This window comes from Thermobia domestica, chromosome 1 (assembly GCF_964235325.1).
Source record: "Thermobia domestica chromosome 1, izTheDome1.hap1.1, whole genome shotgun sequence".
In the NCBI taxonomy this organism is placed as follows: Eukaryota; Metazoa; Arthropoda; class Insecta; order Zygentoma; family Lepismatidae; genus Thermobia; species Thermobia domestica.
Genome location: NC_137454.1, coordinates 60,721,414 through 60,742,402, shown reverse-complemented (window position 1 = coordinate 60,742,402; position 20,989 = coordinate 60,721,414). Strand labels below are relative to the sequence as shown.

The window sequence follows — 20,989 nt, the reverse complement described above, 5'->3', positions numbered from 1 at the left end:
GAACTATACTTGTTTAACAGAGAAACGATTGATGTAGGCTAAATATTTTATTTTACGCCTCATCATGTAATCTTTCTTTTCTTATAGAAATAATCGTTCTATCATTTTTTCTAAAAATATAGGTGACAGTAAGAATTACTTATCGCCTTTAGGGTGCAGAATAAGACAGGTTCCATATTATGTACACATGTTGGACCCAGGGGCGTCATTTAGGGGGGGCAGGAGGGGGCAATTGCCCCCCCCCCCAAGAGTTTGAAGAATACATATACTTTAATAGATTACCTACTAATATACTAGTACAAAACGTGAAAGTCTTATGTCGGTGGTGCTCTTGCCCCCCCCAAGCAAAGTCTGAAATGACGCCCCTGGTTGGACCTCCCTCAAATACTTTGGACCCCTCCCAGTTACATTTCTGGGTGTAGAATTGGCAATGCTGTTTGTTTTGATGTTCTTTGATTTTTGCTCCTGTTACATGCTGATCCTTCATCTGGCGGGTTTCGATGTTCCTTTTCCAGAACATATCACATTGGTAAGCGTTGTTTCGCCTTATGTGGAAGTATATTGTGTTCATCGTGCATTGCGCAACAACCAAGACAGATGATTTGAAATCTAGTTTTTTTCTTTTACGTACATGTGTGTGTGTTGATGTATGAACATGTGACATTCGGAATTCATATACCAGTACCTCTTTTGTATCAGCTGTTTTGGTTTTTAATTATTAGGTTTAATTTTGTGTGTGTGCTTTAATTCTGTAAATAACCTACAAATTCTGAATGAATTGTATACCATGACTTCTGTAAATAACTTACAAAAACATTGACCAGCTTTCAACTGAGGAAAAATTTGCAATTAAGGCTTAGACAAAACAAGCAAAGGGCAATTCAGGAGAGTGTTCGAAAAAAAAATCCAGTTTAAATTTACAGAATATCTTATGGCAGTAGTGTTGTTGACACCAGATACATTTTCTCAATTTATTTTAAATTTTCCTGGATAAATTGTGAATAAAGTGTGTTCAATGTACATTTTTTTATAACACTAATCTCTGCTACAAACTCTCTTCAGTCAACGCTGAAGAGGAATTCGAATCACTGTCAGGGACTGAGTTTGCTAGAATGAATCGTTCGCAATATTAATCTAGAAAAAATATTTAGTGAATCTACAAAGCTTCTGAAATTAATATTAACTGTACCTCTGGCGTCAGCAAAAGACGAAAAGTTTTTTTTTTCACATGAGAAACAATTGACACTTTCAAGGAATTGAATGTTCCAAGAAAGGTTATCGCCATTGGTTATGCTTTCCATCGAAAAAGATCTGACAATAAGAATACCAGAGTTCAACCAGCATGTATTAGACAGATTTGCTCCAATCAAAGAGGGGATAATGAACTTACTAATTAATTAAGGTGATTAATCGGATAAAATGTTCTGCATTTTTTATTTTTTTAAAACAGAATTTTATTTAATTTAACATGTCACATAGCATTTGCATCTAAAGTTATGCTGGTTAGTCAGTGAGTCAACTTTATATCTTCTGTCTCTTATCGTTCGTACTGCAACACCCGAAACCACAATCCACTGGCCGCCACTGGGAGAAAGGGTTTAAAATACGGGACATTTACCTCTCCCGACTAAATTTACGGGGACGCGGGACACTCGGGCCCGAAATCGAGACTGTCCCGTTTTTAACGGGACGTATGGTAGGCTTAAGGTACCCGAAAGATGACAGTTGTTTCGTGTCATCGCTTACCAATCCCTATGATAATAATTTTATTGCCCTTGAACCAATTATGGCAATAGAAAACGTCAAAATACAGTAGCGTACGCAGGAATTTATTTCGGGAGGGGTCCAAACTCAATACGAGGGTATTTAATATTAAAATTACTAAAATGGCCCCTAAAATTAGGCTAAATTTACACAAAAGTCGAAATTTCGGAGGGGGGTCCGGACCCCCAGGACCCACCCCCTGCGTACGTCCCTGTCGAAATACACATCAAAATATTACAATATGTTAACTTTCACATTTAATTTGCGCAAAGTATTCATCTAATGAATAAAACGGCCATTTACATTAAGGCATCCTTCGACATTAATGACAATAATATGGGGTGACGGAATATTAAAGTGTACAGATAACACTTCTTTCTTACATCCCCCCATTTGGTGGTGTGAAGAGTGCATTTTTTTTTTTTTTTTTTTTTTTTTTTTTTTAAATTATATCCTACAAAATATAAGTGCCAGCGAACATCGGACTAGTGGTTGTAACAGCTGCTTACAATATGATCGATCGAGTGTACATAGAGTTCCCGAATATAATTTGATAAGACATTAAAACACCGTTTTAAACTTTACAGCTGTATCAGATCAACTCCGTTTACGATACCTAATCTTCGTTTGTTGAACAACCTACCACCCTCCTTGGTTTCGTCCCACCTTCTTCAAAATATTGAACGAAAACAGTAGACATACGAAATTAAGTAGCGTCTGTCATATGACGAATGACGAGTAGTATACTTTAGTAATAGCATGCGCAGATTTGTCACTACCCATTGGAGGAATTTACTACGTACGCAGTCGATAACATTCACACAGTAGATAACATTGCTCTGATGAACGTCTAGATTTGATTCAAGGTAAAATAAAGATGGAATAGTGTTGTCATTCACTGAACGGAAGGTTGTGACTTTACCGGCATTTTAAATGGTATGTTGATTAATTTTAATTAGCGCACATCCTTAAATTTTAAGTTTTCTATATAATTTATGTTCGAACGTATAAACGACTTACAGATACAAAACTAAAAATTGTAAATTAAAATTTGACGAGTTTATTTAGGGTTGCTAGACGTTCTGTGTATACAGGATGTCATGTATAAAGGTTTTACAGGATGTACATTTGTCCTGTATTTCCTTAGTAGTGCAGCAAGGCCAACTATTGCTGAGAAGTACAAATCTATTAGCGAACTTCACCTATGAAAGACTGTTGCAAAGTATCAGTTGGTTGTTGAAAGGGCCTTATAAAGTTTATTAAATTATTAATCAAAATGGTACACTGATAAAACGTCATAGTGTGTAGGCTCTACCTATATTTATAGTATATTCAGTTTTTTTTTTCATCAAAAATTTCACTCTTTCAAGCTTAAAATCTATTTATCTCGGGAAGAGTTGCATTAGTGGGTGAAGATTTACTTTAGCAAGAGATATTCGTTATAGTAATAGGATTACGCTTAAGTTCCGGTAAGCCGCGCCCCGTCAAACCTATGTACAAAACTAAACTTGGCTTATCCTAATCCGTGCAGGTGTAGTTTCGGCGCACCACTATAAATAATTGTTGAGAATTTGTATTCTTTCACTAATTTACTTCCTATTGTCTCTTAAGAGAGCTGCGCTGGGCGACATGAAAATATGTCACTTGGCATAGATAAAATTCAAGGGGGCTACTAGAGATAATTGTTGAAAATTTACAATTTTTTTTTCGATTTGTGTATAAATATCGTTTCGGCCTATGTTTAGCAGAAGGGGTCCAGCTCTTTTCTCTAAAAAATGTTACAATTTTGGTAATTTCTATTCATATTCGGTTACTTTAGGATAGGGTTGGTTAGTTTAAGTTAGGTTACGTTAGGTTAGTTTAGTTTATGTTACATTAGTGTAGGAGTCTCGCATAATTTTCCAAAAAAATGATAGAATTTCGCTTATTTCTACAAATATTACGTCAGTTTAGGTTAGTTCAGGTTAGCTTACGTTAGTTTATGTTAGGTTAGATTTCCTTACGTTATGTTACGTCTAAGTACTTGCATCACTCATTTCTCCTGTAAATTTTGTGTTTCTTACGTGCTTCTGGACCTCTTGTGCTAAACATACCCCATGGTTTCTGGACCTACGGCATAAGAACTACAGTGTAAAAGGATAAATCAACATGTGCTAGGTGGCCACTAAAAAGTACCAATATTAATCAAGTCACGGGCGAAGCTGGTGGGCCCGCGCGGAGTGCGTCCGGATGGAGGGGCGCGTCAGCGATGGTGAGTACACGTATAAGCGAGGGCACTCAAAAAGAAATGGATTTTGGCAGATATGCGAGTTTCAATAACATTGACATGGCTTTACATTAATAAAGTTTCCCTTGTAAACATAAAATGCAGCTTCTGTGTACTGTGCAGAAATGAACCACCGGCGTAAAATAATACCTAATAGAATCATCTTTCATATGCACTCACTTACTGTATCCACCCTTAAGCACTTGTAATGATTTTACACTAGTATCCCTATACTTGTAAACATGAAATACAGCTGTATTACGTTGTATAAAATTTTGTCGCTTGCAGAAATATGTTCCTTATGAATATATCTTTTAATACAAAGCATTCAATTTCGCCTGTAAATCTTCCAAAATGTGGTGCGCCAAAACTACACCAGCTCCTCCTAATCTAATCTAACATATTCATAGGGGGTGCGGTGGCTTAGTGGTAGAGCGTTCACTTCCGATGCTTGGGGTCCCTGGTTTGATCCCAGCTCGCGCCGTGGACTTTGTGGTGGACAAACACCGTGCTCGTGGGTTTTCTCGGGGTTCTCGCATTTCCTCTCACTTTCTTCATTCCACCATTTCACTCATTTCTCATTATCACCGTCTCTTTTAGCGTAACCGGACGTAAAACTGAAAGGTTTCATTTCATTTTTAAAAGATAATATCGCCCAGAAAGGAACAAAAGCATTTTATCACATACAAGCAAGCTGGATTTTCTGTATGTATATGAAAATGCTATAAGTATTTTCTATATGTACGTATGTTATTCGCCTGTTCAATTAGATCATTGTATTGACAGCCTCAGTGTTTTCCACAATCATTACTTCTGTGAGTCGTCTTTAAGGCTGAAATTAGGCCTATTTCTAATTTTCGAAACCATCGTAATATTGTTGTCTGACGTGAAAAAGTTTTTAAAGCACACTATCGACGAGTGAAAATGTACGAGAGAATTGCCCGATATTCAGTCTTTATCTATTCCGCATTTTACAGTATCCTCACTTCCACTGTTCATCGCTGGATGGAGACATACTCACTTGTCTTCGCCATGAAGTTTTACCTTTCATCGTTACAGTCCCAAGAGGTCTGTATCTCAAAGGATATTAGTTTAGTTGTACTAGTGTAGGACATGTTTTGTTTGTTTTAAATACGTATATCATAAAGTTACGAAAAATTTAAGGTAAGAGCGTAATATCAGAAAAGCTATTCTTACTTTGCATCTTGGACATGAAAATCACAACAGCTTCCTCGTAGGTATGTGGATAGCGTATGCGTCTTTGAGGCGGGAGACCCGGGTTTCTATCCCGGCGGTAGCTCATATGGTTTGCTTATCACTTTAAGCTGTAGGTTCACGTCCTATATAGCCTTAGTGCTAAAAGGAACACTAAACTCAAATAAGATCAAAAATGAAAGTCAGAATATCTGTTTTTGGTCTTTTTCGGGCTCTTCTTCCATTACTCGTCACAATAAAACATGATTATAGGTTCTATTCATTCGTAAAATCCTATGGTTCAATAGAAAGCCTTTACAAAGAAACAATATGTAAATCAATCCACAGTTTTGAATACTTGGTCAAAGGTGTAGAAACCGGCTCACATGGAAAGCCATTATAAAACAGTAAGGGCTTCATATCTTGAAGTTTAGGAAGTATTTTCTTCTGAAGTGGCGTTAGGTATGAAATGTCAAAAACGTACAACGTATTACCACTAACAATTTTAGATAATGAAATCTGTGGTGTTAATTTATAAAAATAAATTTACATCGACACTTGTTCACTCTTTGTTTTGTTTTGTAGAAGGAGAAACAGAAGTAGCCCTGAAACAGTACGTTGCGATTTTCATAAACAGAATACAAGGCAAGATTATTTTTACTTGGTATTAAATATGCATCAGGTAGCTTTCGCAAGTTATCAGCATTAACTTGTTTAATACTGTATTGTTATTCTACCTTTCTGCTGCGGGTTTTATTCTAAGAACATTTGGTCATTTAAAACAGCAAAAATAAAGTGGAACAACATGAAGCGAGTTTCTTGCAGGAAATTAACCATCCTTATAAGAAATGTATTCAAGTTCCTCTCAACAAGAAACTATTTACCCTTCCCTTCACTCCAGGTGAAGAAAAGACAGTAAGTGGTGTAAGATTTCGAGAAGTTGAAAGTACGAAAGTCCAAATTTCGTGGAATTCAAAGAGCGAAATAATTTAGAAGTGAATAATTGAAGGCTGGTCTCCAGCTCACGCTATGCCTGTTGAGAGAGCGGGCTCATTAGCGTATTTGTTAGTGCACCGGCACGGTAAGCCAGAAACTCAGATTCGATCTTGATCTAGTCTGCACTTTTTCACTATAAAAATCTAAACACACAACATAAATTATGAAATGTTTATCTAATGTCTCTTTTTTTCTCATATGGTTAAGTAAGTTTTATATATATATCAGTTGCACTCTAGAGGAAAAAAGAGTATCTTTTCTGAAAGAAAAAAGCTAAATATAGGTTATATTTATCTGCTATTTTGTGTTTCATATTTTCAGCATTGTTGTTCTCATATTTCGTTTGTTCTGTTCTGTTTAGCCTTAGAAGAGTTGGATAGGTATACCTACAACCATGGAATCACCTCATAAGGATGATGAACCAGAGGCACTGCTGGAGAAGGAAGTAGATATTCAGGAGAAAGAACCTAATCTCCCACAGGACAAAGAGAGCGAAAATATAAACAAAGAACCATACATTATAGGTAAGGTTATAATGTAATGTATTACAGTCTTATATTTGTACATACCAATTCATACGATGGGGTACATGTCTATTAACAGGAAATAAAAATTCTCACTTATTAAAACATCCAAAGATGTAACCTTACCGATCTGGTCTTCAAGTTTCTTAAATTCTGGAAAGCAAAAGTTTGAATTTTAGAGGACAAGTTTGTTCATATCAATATTCTTACTTTTTTATCTCGAAGTAGTATGTACTGGTCAATTGCAGTATGCACTGGCCAATTGCAGTAGGCACTGATCAATTGAAAAGAATGTAATGTCAACTCCAAACTCTTCACTAATTTGTGTGTGTGTGTTTGTGTGAGTGAGAGAGAGAGGGAATAGAATATTTGTTGCAATTAAACAACATTTGTTGCAATAGACAGTGTCAGTATATAAACAAATATATACAAAGAAAGAATAAAGTTACAGTGTTTTTTGAAACCATTATCACACATCATTCATATATGCACTGGCAATATATTGTATACATAATACCTCACATGAAGTAAGATGAACAGCTCTTAGTTTTTTTTTCCCAGCTATGATTAACATAACTTGTCTGGCACACGTCCTGCATCGAATTACAGAGTAGATTCGTGGTTTAATTCCAAGAATTTAAATATTTCTCAAAGCTCCATTCCGAATTCAGTTGTTGAAAGAAATCACGTGTTGCTTAAAGAAATTCCTCGAACCATTCGCAGATTTTGTGCTTTTGAATGTTTTAACGTATGAGAATTTTATTTACTGTTAATATTCATGCATCGCTTGTATTTCCGTTCACACATACAAACATATGTATGGCAATGAAAAGTCCTTTGGAATAACGAAGATAATTTGTAGTTTCATTAAAAAAAAAAAAAAAAAAAAAAAAAAAAAAAAAAAAAAATGATTTGCCTGGCTATTGACCGCTTATATTTTTACCTGTGTTGAAAAATTTTCCTGACCTATCTTCAGAGTTTAAGTATGAAAGAAACTATTTTATACTTGAGAGATATATGTACAATATTTTCTTATTTCAAGCCACTTTATGATGTAAGTTCGATTTCACTAGAGTTACGTAAACATTCGTCCTTATATTTCATACATCTTTATCTTATCATTAGCCTGCCGTATTTAGAGTATACTGTAAAATTTTCTGCATATGATTGCCTCAACGTGTTCAATAACAGTAATTAGCGCCCATCAGGCTACAAATATCATTAACAAGTATGTGATCCGAAAGAAGATAAACGTCATCACTACTCTGAGGCTTTACGAGGACTTAAAAGAAAAAATAAATAAATAAATAAAATACATAAAACGCCGCATCATCTTTAAAGACATCAGTCTACATTGAGACTGTTATCTTATTTACCTTTTCTTGGTTACACTGAGCCTTAAAATTATCTTATCCTTTTTTTAAGTACATCCAAGCTTTAAAAACTCCTTACCACAATCTCTTAACTGCGTCTAAGCTCTAAAATTTCTTCCTTTTTTCTTAGCTGTGTCTGGGATCTGAATTTTATTTTATTATTATTATTTTTTTTTTAATTCTACGTTTGGGCCTTAAAAATTCCTACCACTCTTTTAGCTGCGCCTGAGCTCTAAAAAACATCATATACCCACCTCTTAGCTGCATCTAGGCCCTAAAGTTCTCCCAAACTTGTCACTTAGCTTCAACTACAATTCGTTAACGAATATCCTAAGAAAAATTCAACAATTTCCTTTTCTTAGGAAATTCAACCTTGGATGTGCTCTCAGCAGTAAAAAAGAACAAAATATTTGGGGAAAAATTAAACGAATAATGCACAAAATATAAAGTATTCATTTAATTATAAAATAAGTGCATAAAACATGAAATCTTCATCATATTGTAGGTGCAATATTGCGCAACGTGCAATCTTTTCGTTTTATTTAAGTAATTATTAAATTGAATTTAGTAATTATTGTTATTCAAATCTTATTTTGAAATGTGAACTCTTGGGCTTAAATTACCAAGTGTCAAAAGTTGATAATGATTAAGTAAGTCATACAGTATATATAAATTTTGTGCTTTGTATTGCATTTCTAGTAGTAGTTTCAGTTTGTACCATCATAGTATTTTCAGAATAAAGTTAATGAGATTCTAGTTATTTTTTCTACTTAATTTAATCTTATTAGTGGTTCTAAGAGATCGAGGTATCTTTCATTAAATTCATTACGTAATATAGTAAAATGTTGCATAGACTGGTATACTATACTACGTACAACCCGCAGAAAAAGAACGAAAAATTTGGGAAATAATTTCTTATATCAAACAAAAAAAAAAAAAAAAAAGTTATAGGGTTCCCACTCATCCTGGAAATCCTGGAATTGTCCTTGAAAATGCAGCTTTGTCCTTCAAATTTACAGAAATACTGAATGTCAGATTTGTCCATTCCTAGCTAAAGATTTGTATGAAGTTGAAATGAAAGTGGCATGCCTAATCTACAGAAATCTGTTTTTGGGACGTTGTCTTCCGTTGCTAAACTATCACAATTCACCCCATTAAAGAGCATCATGATAAGTGCATCAAATGTGGACTTGGGATTTGCGTTGAAAGAGAGAGTCAAGTGCAGAGCAAGAGGAAAGGGATCAGTGAAAATGTACTCCACCTGCAGAGAAAGAAAAGGAAATTGATGGAAACAAGTGAAGCTTTCGAGACTGAAGCAAACCAGTTTGCACATGAGCAGAACAGAAGTCTTGCTTTACTTCATTGACTAAGTCAAATTCTATTTGTAGAGCTGCTTCGCTAAAGAAGAAAGAGATTATGTCTTTAGAGAGGAAATCACACGACTCCATACTCGGTTGAAAACTTCCTTTTTTCCCCTAATTATATCTAATATACAATAACACACTGAGCAAGGCTATGTGATAATATGTAAAAAAACAGTATCACGTAACAGTTTCAACACAATAACTGTGTCTTCATCAGACTTCCACTCCTTCTGGCTGCTTGGGAGTTGGTCATCACTTATATATACTTTCCGGAGATCAACTTTCAATTAGGCCCCGCCCCTTCATTAAAAAGTAACACTTGTGTGGCTTTCACTTTCACTTTTTAGCTGCACACGTGTCCAATTAAAAGTTTGCTTTTTTCGCTAGATGCATTCTGTCCTCTAATTATCCTTATTTTCCTTGTTAATTTTTCTTTCTCTTACTTTCTTCTCCCTTTTCATTTCTTCTTTAAGCAGAATCTTCTCCCACTCTTTATTTATCGAAAATCCTGCATTCCAGTTCATCACATTGTCTCCTGCCTTCATAATCTCCCTGGCTTCCTTCCATTTTTCTCACCAAAGTTCTGTTCTCTGCTTCTATGACCTCTTCTCCTTCCCACCCTATCCCGTGGTTTGTCTCTTTCTGATGCTTGTATATCGCATTGTTGTCCCTTTTCAATCTTACATCATCCTAGTGCTGTTTAATCCTTTCTTGCATTTTTTTTTTCTCCTATGTAAATTTTGTTACACTCCACGCATCCTACTCTATATATTACTCCCCTTTGATCTTTGTCCGCTATTGATTTTCTCTTGGTTCTTCTGACTAGTTCAATTATTCTGCTTCCTCCTTTCCTGTACGTCCTACGTAATTCGTGCTTTCCGAAGCATTCTCTTTGTCTTCTCAGTTTCTTTGCCTAGGCTTTCTATTCCAAACCATTTTTGTTCTTGTCTTCTTCCTCTTTCTTTCTCTCTCTTGCTATGTCTCTTGTGACCCTATCCTCTTCGTTGTATCCATTTCTCCTTAGTTGTGTCCAGAACTTCTTTAAATCTGTTTTCCTCTGTTCTTCATTTGTGTTTAGGTCTCCTATTCTTTCTTCCATGCTTTTTATGAAATTCTTCTTTGTACCCTCATCCACATCGCTTCGTTTGTAGCAATACACTCCCACTGCACTCTTTTTGGTGCCAGGATGTAATAAACTCTCCTCCTTCCGACTTCTTTATTTTCATATCTAAATAGTTTATCTCCTTGTCTACTTCTATTTCATTTTCTAGTCTAATCCCTTTCTTTTCATCTTCCACGTCCCTTATGAATTTCTCCAGCTGCCTTTTCGTTCCCTTCCATATTCCTAAACAGTCGTCCACATAACGACAAAAAAGAAGCAGCCTTTCTCCTCCTCTTTCTATCGTCTCATTCTCCCATCGATTCATTATTATATCTGATAGTACTGGACTCAAACAAGATCCTATATTAAGTCCTTCCTTCATTTTAACAATCCTGTCTCTGATTATGCAGTACCCATTTTCCCACAATGCCTTTAATCCTCTTGTTACCTTCTTACTGTCCCAATTTTCTATTCTCTTTTCACCCATTTCCTCTTCTATTATTATCAATATTTCTTCTCTCTTAAGGCTCGGGAACATACTCTTAACATCCAGGCTAAATAGCACTGTGCTCTCATTTCTTCTTCCTAATTTATCTATCATCCTCTTAACCTCCTGCGTATTCTCTACTCTCCTACTTTCTTGTCCTTCTCTCACTGGCTCGGCTATCCTCTTAAGCTTTTTCTCCAACAGTTCTAACATATTCCTGCAGTTAAGCACCGGCCTCAACTTCACTACTTCTTTGTGGATTTTTGGAAATCCTTTCATTCTAGGTAGCTTTCCTTCTTCTCTCACTAACCTCTTGAACCCTTTCTTTTTTTGCAGTCCTCTATAATCTTTTTCTTTATCTCTTCTTCTTGTCCTTTTTCCACCATATCTTCATATGTCTCGTCTTTCAGATCTCCAAGTTTTTCTTCATACCATACTTTATCCATTACAACTATAGCTCCATCTTTGTCTGCCTGTTCCACTACTATGTCTTTTCTCGTTCTTATCCTTTTTATTCTCATTTTCTCTTTGTCAGTGAGATTGCCTCTGTCGTCTTGATTTGTTATTTACTATATTTACTAGTTTCCTCCGAATTCGGTTCCTATCTTCTTCATCTTTTATTTCCTGAAGTGCTTAATCTATTCCATAAACCTTATTTACCTCCTCTTTTGCTACTCTGAATTTATATCCTAGACTTAACTGCTTTTCTTCTTCAGTAATCTCAATATCTCCTATGATTACCACTCTTTTCTTATCTATTATCTCTTCTTGTTTCCAGCCTATTCTTTTACCTTTCTCTTTTAATCTCTCTTCTTTTCTTCTGAACTTTTCCTCCCATACTTTCATGTTCTTCATTGTGAATTCTCTTGTAAAAATGTTCAGACTTTCTTCTGTTTCTTTTCTTTTGATCTTATTTCTTTCCTTTATCTCGTTTATTTCATTCTTCTTCCTTCGTATCTCGTTCCAAATTAATTCCTTCTCCATTTTCTTGTAGCTTTCTCCATCTAGTGATCCTGCTTCACTTTTTATCTGCACACGTGTCCAATTAAAAGTTTGCTTTTTTCGCTGGATGCATTCTCTCCTCTAGTGAAAGTGAAAGCTACAGAAGTGCTACTTTTTAATGAAGGGGCGAAGCCTAATTAAAAGTTGATCTCCGGAAAGTATATATAAGTGATGACCAACTCCCAAGCAGCCAGAAGGAGTGGAAGTCTGATGAAGACACAGTTATTGTGTTGAAACTGTTATGTGATACTGTTTTTTACATATTATCACATAGCCTTGCTCAGTGTGTTATTGTATATTAGTACAAAATGGAAACAATGCCTGATGGAATAGTTAATTATATCTATCATACTGTCACGCAATGAAGATGCCATGTACGAAAAATAGAGCTTCGTTGTTTGTAAATTTGTTTGATGCACAATTAAAATGTCATGTAGAAAGAATGAAAATACATGTGCTAGATGTGGGTGGATCGGGTGGCTATAAGGGTAGGTGGGAGGCCACAAAAAACAGCACATTACGCTCCGCATTGTGTATTAATACTGTACTTACATTAATATTCAGTGCATAAACTACTGTACTTTTCATTCCACTATTGAGTTTTGAACCCACAGTTGCAGTCCTGTTATACTTTCCTGTGTCGAAGTCCTGGAAAATCGATGATTTGTCCTGGAAATTTTTGGGGGAAAGAGAGTGGGAACCCTGAAGTTATTTTATATATGGATGGAAAGCGTCCTCATTTTAGAGCATATCTGTTTGATTTTTCACTGCCAAATACACGCTTGACAGTGAATGGGTCAAATTTTTATACAGATACAAATCATATATAGAAGAAATAATTACGTGAAGCTTATTTTGTCAAGGATTATTTATATTTAGGTACAGAGTAAAGTATTGTGTTCCTTCGACGGTGATACTTGCTGAGTGTGTCGAGTCATCAAGATGATGATAAAGGACAAGTTTATTTTTGAAACAAAATGTGTTATTTTATTACGATATGACGCTTTTTTGTGTATCCATTCTTAGATGGGATACCTAGTTCGATGCCAGATCATGTGCGTGTATGGTGGACAACATCGTGTCTGTGGGATTTACCTGGGTCCTCCCGTTTTCGTCCTTAATCTTATTCCACCAGTTCTTTCTTAGTCATTCCAGTTTCTTTAATCATTCATCTTCTTTGGCCTACAGGACATAAAACTGAGATTTTATTGTCATTCAGTTCTTGGGCACGGAGCGCATAGACCTGCACATTAATGAAATTACGCCATCATCATGTGATTGCATTTCTATTAACTTCTTTCTCGTCAATTAGTAAAACATGTAACGAAGAAATATTTTATTGAATGTTTTATTGAAGATATTTTAAATATTTCAGATGCAGTAAATACTCTTTTAGAAGCTGCATCAGATAAGGACGAAAGTGTTCGAGAAGCTGTTGTGACGTCCATTAAAAAGCTGTCGAAGAAGAATTGTAACTTAGTATTAAAAACAATATGTTCATACAGGAGGAGTCATCCTAAGGTAAGATAATTTCATATATTTTGAGAAGCAAATCGTTGTGGCAAATAAATAAAAGCTAGAATACTAATACGGGCAGTGCTTCATTATTTAATTTCCAAACACACATACCACTAATAACAATAATATTGAACACCCTATATGGGAACAAATGAATTCTTTCAGCTACACATGTTGCCACACCTATTCAGTAGATACAGACATGCAATTCAGAGTATAATCTGACCAAATCAACAGTGGTGTTGATCGTGATGAAATGGAAAGTATTAGGACATTGAAGAAATATATATGGTGAGAGACCCAAGAAACTTCCTTTCAAGAAACGCAAAATTCTATATTCGGAGAAATAATAAATAATAAATTACTATCACTTGTCAGAAGTTCAGGTAACTGAATGGATTAAAAGTTTGGAGGGTATTTACTCATTTTAGTAACGTAGCTGGTTGACTTGCAATTCAATACGTCTTTTCAGCACCGAGAATACTTATATTCTACTTGATTAGATAAAATATATTACTTATGTATCATTGCTGTTATGGTTTCATAGTCTTCATTTTCCATTAACACAGTTACGGTCTGTATGGCGAGTTACATATTAGGAAAATTTTCAAAAAGTGTCTGAAAAACCTGGAAAAGTCAGGGAAGTCTTTCCCTTAAGTTTTGTCGCCATCCTGTAGGGATCTTAAATTGTATTACCCTGCAGTATTACACCATTCCACTTGTAGTGCATCACTCAGTTCCGTGAGAGGATGGAGGCGGAAGTGGGCTAAGAAACGGACCTCAGATGTTCAGTTATGTCCAGGTCCAAGAAATGATCGGGCCAAGGAAAGTGTTCAACTTAAATGTTCTGCAAACCACGCAGCAACAGCTCCACAGCATCACGGAGCCGCCGCCATATTTCACCGTTGAGTGGGGACACAGCGGATCATAGCTTGTTTGTGCATCCACCACGTAGAAACGTCCCGTGGTTTGAAATAAAGTATACAATGACTCATCTGACCATGTCACACGTTTCCAGTCACTAGTGATCCATATTACATGTTCGCGGCACTATTGTCGTCGTGCTAAAGTGTTATTGGTACCTTATCAGCGATTTCCCTCTTGCAACCCAAGCCCTTACGTCCATGCCACGTAATTCACGGCAAACTGTAATTGTCGATGCAGGCTTTGGAAGGTGCTGCTTGAGTTCCTCTGTTACTTGCACCGCAGTCGTATGACAGTTCTAAGTGACACTCCGCTTTAATGCTCGGCGGGACCTGTCACTAACGATTTTCTTGCAGCCACTGTTCCTCTTCCTTGGTGTAGTTTTACCATGAGTTTTGTATGCTGTTATTATCTTGGATACTGTTCGTTTCGACACACTGTATACTTTCGTCACGCTCGCACCACACAAATGAGCGTCAACCATTTGCCCTCTGGAAATCAGAGAAATCGCCCATTTTACGCCATCACCATCTGCTCAGTTCATTGCACACTGTTGTTCTACTGCTCCTTAGTACGAAATTTGCACTAAAAAAATAATACCAACAAGCCGGCGCTGGTATCTCCGCCTGACCATTACCAACCCTGACATCTAAAATGCTTCCAACTGAAGATACTTCTATTATTTTGGTAACCATCTGTATATACATACAAGATATAGCAAAGATAATATAAGTGCTGGTGAAGAGGAAATGTAAAACTTGCAGTAAATTTATTCAAATAATTTCTTTTTTCCAGCTGCCAATGTTTCATCTTGCAGTAATTTTGCGATCTATTGAACAAGTATGCCAGTCATGCGTTGCAGACTTAAATAGAGATGTGGTCTTGGAACAGATAGAAATGGCTGTCACGGAAATGACACGAAGCCAAGAAATGATTCCAGATTACCAGTTACCAGCTTCTGGTATATTGGTTGCTTTAGGACAAAAGCATTGTAATGAGGTAAGCTGTGAGATTTGAGAATTGAATATGTATTTACATCTTGCAGTATATCGACTTAGCTTTTAGATGTATCATGATGCACAGGAAGTGTAAAGTGTAACTGTACTGAGAGCTGTTTACGAAATATAATGAAAGTTGTAGACTACTTAGAGTGTGGTAATTAGTTCTTTAATATTATTATTTTTACCGTCATAAAGTGTAAGATTTTCATCAAATACTTTAGTTCATGACCATTTAAAATCGACTATTTAAAGTTATGTATATATAATATGAAATTAACACAATAATTAACAATTCACTTCGTACATAATTTATTTTTAGAGACTTTATAGCATAAGGGTGCTGTAGGCGAAGTTTCAGTTCTAAATGCAATGTGATATTGATACTTATGCGGCAGGCTCAGGCATAAGTAACAATATCAACTTGACGCGTTGAAGAGTTGAGGGAGTTGAATATGGTATTTTTTGTTGTTTTCCAAATTATTTAATTATTTACTTTCTTAATTGTGATGCGGGACTAGGGGATCGTTTTGCTACTTGTCGAGATTTTTACGACCTCTATGAGTGACCTACAAAAATATTGAGTAGACTATGCGGTATCATTTTCATTTTGAACGGAAAACTTCAAATGTCTTTCAACTCTCTTGCATAAGAATGAATCAGTTCCTCGAAATATTTATTTAAAATATGCTGGTACCATAAAATATGATTTTTTAAATCTTTTCCGATCCTTGGCATGGTAGATAGTGGTAGTGTCCCTTTGTGGTGCAAAGTGTGTCTGGCTTGATCCTAGGGCTTATAAGCTTGTAGTGAACAGCATCGTATCTGTGTTTTCTCGAGATTTTTCCGTTTTGTTTCATGAAATCTTTCATAATTATTCATTTGGCATTTGTCATCTGTAGCCAGCAGGGCGTAATTGTGAGTTGTTAAATTAAATTTAATTGGCTTTCACTTCTTTAACAGTAAGAATAACATAAGAAATGTTGGTCGAAGAATGCAATAAAAGCAATTGATCAAACACATTTGGTTCTATTACTGCAGGGAAATGTAATAAGTAGTGCATCTGGCACATCTTATAGTAAATGAATAGGGTACTCTATGTGAGAGGAGGACAAGCGCTGTATTATGTGAATTCATCAAAACCTACTTCTGTTTCTGTTTTTCAACGTCTTGGCTGACGAATAGAGACCCATACTTCAATCATTATTATTTAAGAATACATTTTCTAGGCTAATTGTAAATGGGTATTCTATTTACCCTAATTGGTAATTAAATCGTCGTGTCTATATGCTTTTCAGTAAAAGTTAGCAATCAAATTCTTAATAATAATAATAATAATAATAATAATAATAATAATGTAAGTGGAAATATTACAGTATTATATCTTAGTACATTTACAGTATAGAGTATAGTTATGCATAATTTTGATTACAATATAAAAAAGATACAGTATTGTATTTGAATTCATTAATGTAGTTGTTCTTTTCTCATAATTTGTTCTAATTCTTTCGTTTAATATCCTGAATACATGTGATTCTAATTGTGTAATGCGATCTTTTTAGGTAATGGAAGGTATATTGAAAAAATTCCAACCAGGAGTTGTTCCACATTATTACATTGTTCATTGTATGGGCACTTTGGCTTCTGTTAATGTTTTTGGCATAATACCTTTTTTAAAAGCAACTCTTGGAGCTATGTTGCCAATGTTGGGAATGTTAAGGAATGATACAATGAAGCAAGTGTTTGCTTACGGTAAGATATTATATATATTGAAAAGAATTAAAAAGTTTAACTTCATCACATTCGAAACATTTGTTCTAGAGAAAGTTTGTGCTCCGCTGCCGAGGTGTTAGTCAAAGAATGACGAGCCAACATGTAAATGTTTTCAGACGTGCTCGTAGAATATGAGCAGAGATTTGTATATTATAAGAAATACACTTGCTAATTTAATCCCCCATCTCACTGAATCGTGAATTTTATTGACTCAGCTCATTTCAAATTTTGACTATTTTTTTCTTTCTTCAGATGGTTCTGCATACTATATTATTGTAACAATAAGAACGCAAACTTCAATTCTAACATAGAATAATACGTTGGAGTGTGATTTCAGGATAGAAGTGAATTAAAAACATATTCTTACATTGAACATGAATGTATAGTAAATTCTTGCATCCCTTAGAGGCATTGAAAGCTTATTAAAGTATTCTTATAGGACAGTACTTGTACGACAGGTATATACAGAACTTAAAAATACAGGATGAACAAAAAAAAAAAAAAAAAAAAAAAAATCTTCGGACGCTCTTTTATTTTGAAATGAGAGCAAAATGTGAAATCTGTTAATGGAAAATGGTAGGAGAGAGGAACCTTAACTTGTTGACGCTCTTGTTAATACTGAAACAGAATCTAAAGCGAGGTATTGAATCTGTGTGCTTAAACAGTGGTGCCCACCCCCCTTAAGTCCATGACGCAACCCCCCCCCTAATTGTCTATTCATAGGTGTTCTTCCATGAAAAAAACCTTTTCGATTAATTTTTACACCCCCTCAAACATATTTATATAGATTTTTACCCCCCCCCCCAATATTTCAATGACGCAGTTTGCAAAGTGTGTCATAGCTTCCCTTTGTGGGCAGCCCTGGCTTAAAAGTTGGGGTTCCGATCGGACCTACGTGTATTTTTTGTTTATAGCCAAAGGGATAAATTACAGTTCAACTGACATCTCTGTTTATAGTAATTTGTTTTTAATTACATGTGCAAGCTTGCTTTTAGTGAGAGGTGTGGGTGAGTTTCATTTGCTCTTAGAGCTAATTAATTGTTTCTTTGTGCAATGAGAGACGAATATATGCGCAGAACTTGATCTCATTAGTAATAATAGTATTAGTGATCTATACCTTTTTGACAATTCAGAAAATGCTGGGGACTTAACAACACCAGGCAGTGATCCAGATACTTTGCTTAGCACTGTGTCATATGAACGTTTTGAACGTATGTCTGTGGTAAGTGATATTAGTGATGTGTCCGATGTTACGATCCCGAAACTAGTGATTGGATCGTGTATCAAAGCTTACACAAGCAATTTCATTTCTCACAAATGTTGCAGTACAATATATAGTTGCCTCCAAATGCCACTCCAATTGATTTTTTCGAACAATTCCTGACCAATGAGCTCATTGAGCTAATGGTCGAAGAAATAAATCGTAATGAAGAACAGATAATGAGACGTCGTCGCTTACGGCATAGCAATAAGCTAAAAAAGTGGATCCCAATAAATCACGAAGAAATGAAAAAGTTCTTGAGATTGTTAATGTATATGAAACTAGTATCCTATCCCAGAATTAGTGATTACTGGTCAAGAAACTTAGCTTTACAAAAACAGTGTTGCCTCCAAAGTCATGAGCAGAAATAGATTTCAGCTACTACTTGGCTTCTGGTACTTCAGTGACAATGAAAACCCCGGACATGTTCTCCGCCCTGCCAAAATTGAGCAACTGATTACAAAACTAACGAACAATGCCACAACCTAAAAACTGCAAAAGAAAACTTTGTGATAAAAGCATTGTGCCTTTCAGGGGTAGGCTCTTTTTCCGACAGTATTAACAAAATAAAGCTCACAAATATGGAATAAAAGTTTTAACAAGTGTAATTCTAAGGGGATATACATATGCAGTAAAAGTGTACCCTGGGAAGGAAACAAATATCTCAGCTGGTTTATCTCTTGCTTCACCTGTTGTAATTGAACTTTTAGAACAAGATCTAGAGTCAGGTTCTTGTATTACGTTATTTTCTTCATAATAAATTAGAATAAATAATGAATTCATTGCTCAGCTTCCATTCAAAAAGCAACACGTAGGTCCGATCGGCCCTACAAAAATAGCGAAAACTTGTTACTTGATATTCAGCGCCCCCTAGCGGAGTTAACCAGCAGCATCTGACAACGAAACTTACAATGTTAATTTTCCCTATGTTGTGTATGTTAGAAACGGAACGGTTCATTAACAGTAGAGGCAGCACTTGACAATACAAGTACTCTAATGGCAACTCGACGAATTAAAAATTTGGATTCGATCGGACCTACGAGGACATTTTCTCAGACTTCCTCCGTCGGTCCGATCGGATCCACATGGCAGCTAACATGTTAAGATGAAACTAATCCTAATATATGTATAATCAAGCATTTCATTATTCCACTAGCAAGACGACAGTATACCTACAGTATAGTTAATCAGATATAGCCTAAAATTATAATCAACTTTTAAAATTTAAATATTGTTTTACTATGATATTGTCCAAGGATAAGACACACCGAAATTAACAAAGTGATATACTTGAAGGTTAATTCTTATGCGTCATTTTCGAGAAAATTGAGAGAAACTAACTTTATGGCTTTAAAATGTATATTGTTTGTTGCCAGTCTGATGCAACTAATACAATTAGCGGTTATTCTACTGGAAACTTATTGTATTATTAGTCTATAAACTGTATAAGAAAAACAAACAGTTTAGTAGCAGATTGTGTTTATTGTTGTTTGATGTCTCCTAACAGTGACGCACTCACTACTTGTGACAGTAATTATACATTTTGTTACAGCCTTAGGAAGATTCAGTGAAGCGATTAATGAGTATCTATCCAATATTGATCATGCTCCGGATCCAACTGTAAGAAAATCAGTGTTCTCAGCGGAAATCAGTATTGCTTATGACGTGTTGGTGAATATGTGGTTATATTCAAGGGATGCAATGGTTAGTTATTTAATGTATTAGATAATACGTAATTCATAGGATACATGCGTTCTGTTTTGTTTATATTGCTTAAAATTTTGTTAGTTTGTGATGAATGTAGTATCAAGATTTCTTTTTCCTGAGATAGATTATTATGTACGCATTGAAACGTAAATTACTTATACTTACAGTCGTGGAGATTTCGGTAGACAGTAGAGTATACGTCTTTCACCGTGAGGACCTCTGTGTTTCTCAGTCATACAAATGCAAAAGTATTATGTAGTATTTTTCTAGATCCTGAGACAAAGTAAATAATTTAAGATATGGCATGTGGATGAATTTTCCATTTCAGTTACATATTTTTTAACTACACAAAACCGAAATATAATTTCCACTAAATTAAGAAAAATAAAAAGGATATAATTCCTGACCTTTATCCTTTTGATTTTTCTACTCCTAATATAATTCCTACAAAAAACAAAAGGGCAGTTAAAAAAATCAAATGGAAATTAGTTTTAAAATTATAATTATGAGAAATTATGTTTATCCATATTACATGAATCAGGTTCTTAACATCAAATTGAATGGTGCATGGCAAGTTGTGAGTGAAGTATACAGTATCACAATTGTCACAAATAGCTCTACTAAGTATAAAGAGAAGTCGATTTTTATAGTTTCCGAACGTGAGAAAAATGATCATTGCTGTTATCTAAATAGTCTTCTATCAAGAAGAAACTGCTGGAAGCGAGACAACACAAAT

The 20,989-nt window shown here is 35.3% G+C and overlaps 1 protein-coding gene across 2 annotated transcripts in view; it reads left to right on the top strand.

Annotated features, from left to right (window-relative positions):
- The first annotated feature begins 2,303 nt into the window (after nt 1-2,303).
- The window catches only part of c11.1 (maestro heat like repeat family protein c11.1), a 91,512-nt gene continuing 72,826 nt past the window's right edge, over nt 2,304-20,989 (top strand). The window contains exons 1-6 of one of the 2 annotated variants that reach the window (XM_081757589.1): nt 2,304-2,630; nt 6,582-6,744; nt 13,448-13,593; nt 15,310-15,513; nt 17,075-17,264; nt 20,099-20,250. In XM_081757589.1, coding sequence (XP_081613715.1) covers nt 6,615-6,744; nt 13,448-13,593; nt 15,310-15,513; nt 17,075-17,264; nt 20,099-20,250 — 822 coding nt within the window. In that variant the 5' untranslated portion in view covers nt 2,304-2,630; nt 6,582-6,614. Of the gene's footprint in view, nt 2,701-6,581; nt 6,745-13,447; nt 13,594-15,309; nt 15,514-17,074; nt 17,265-20,098; nt 20,251-20,989 lie in introns of both variants that reach the window. The other variant, XM_081757584.1, reaches the window with a different exon arrangement.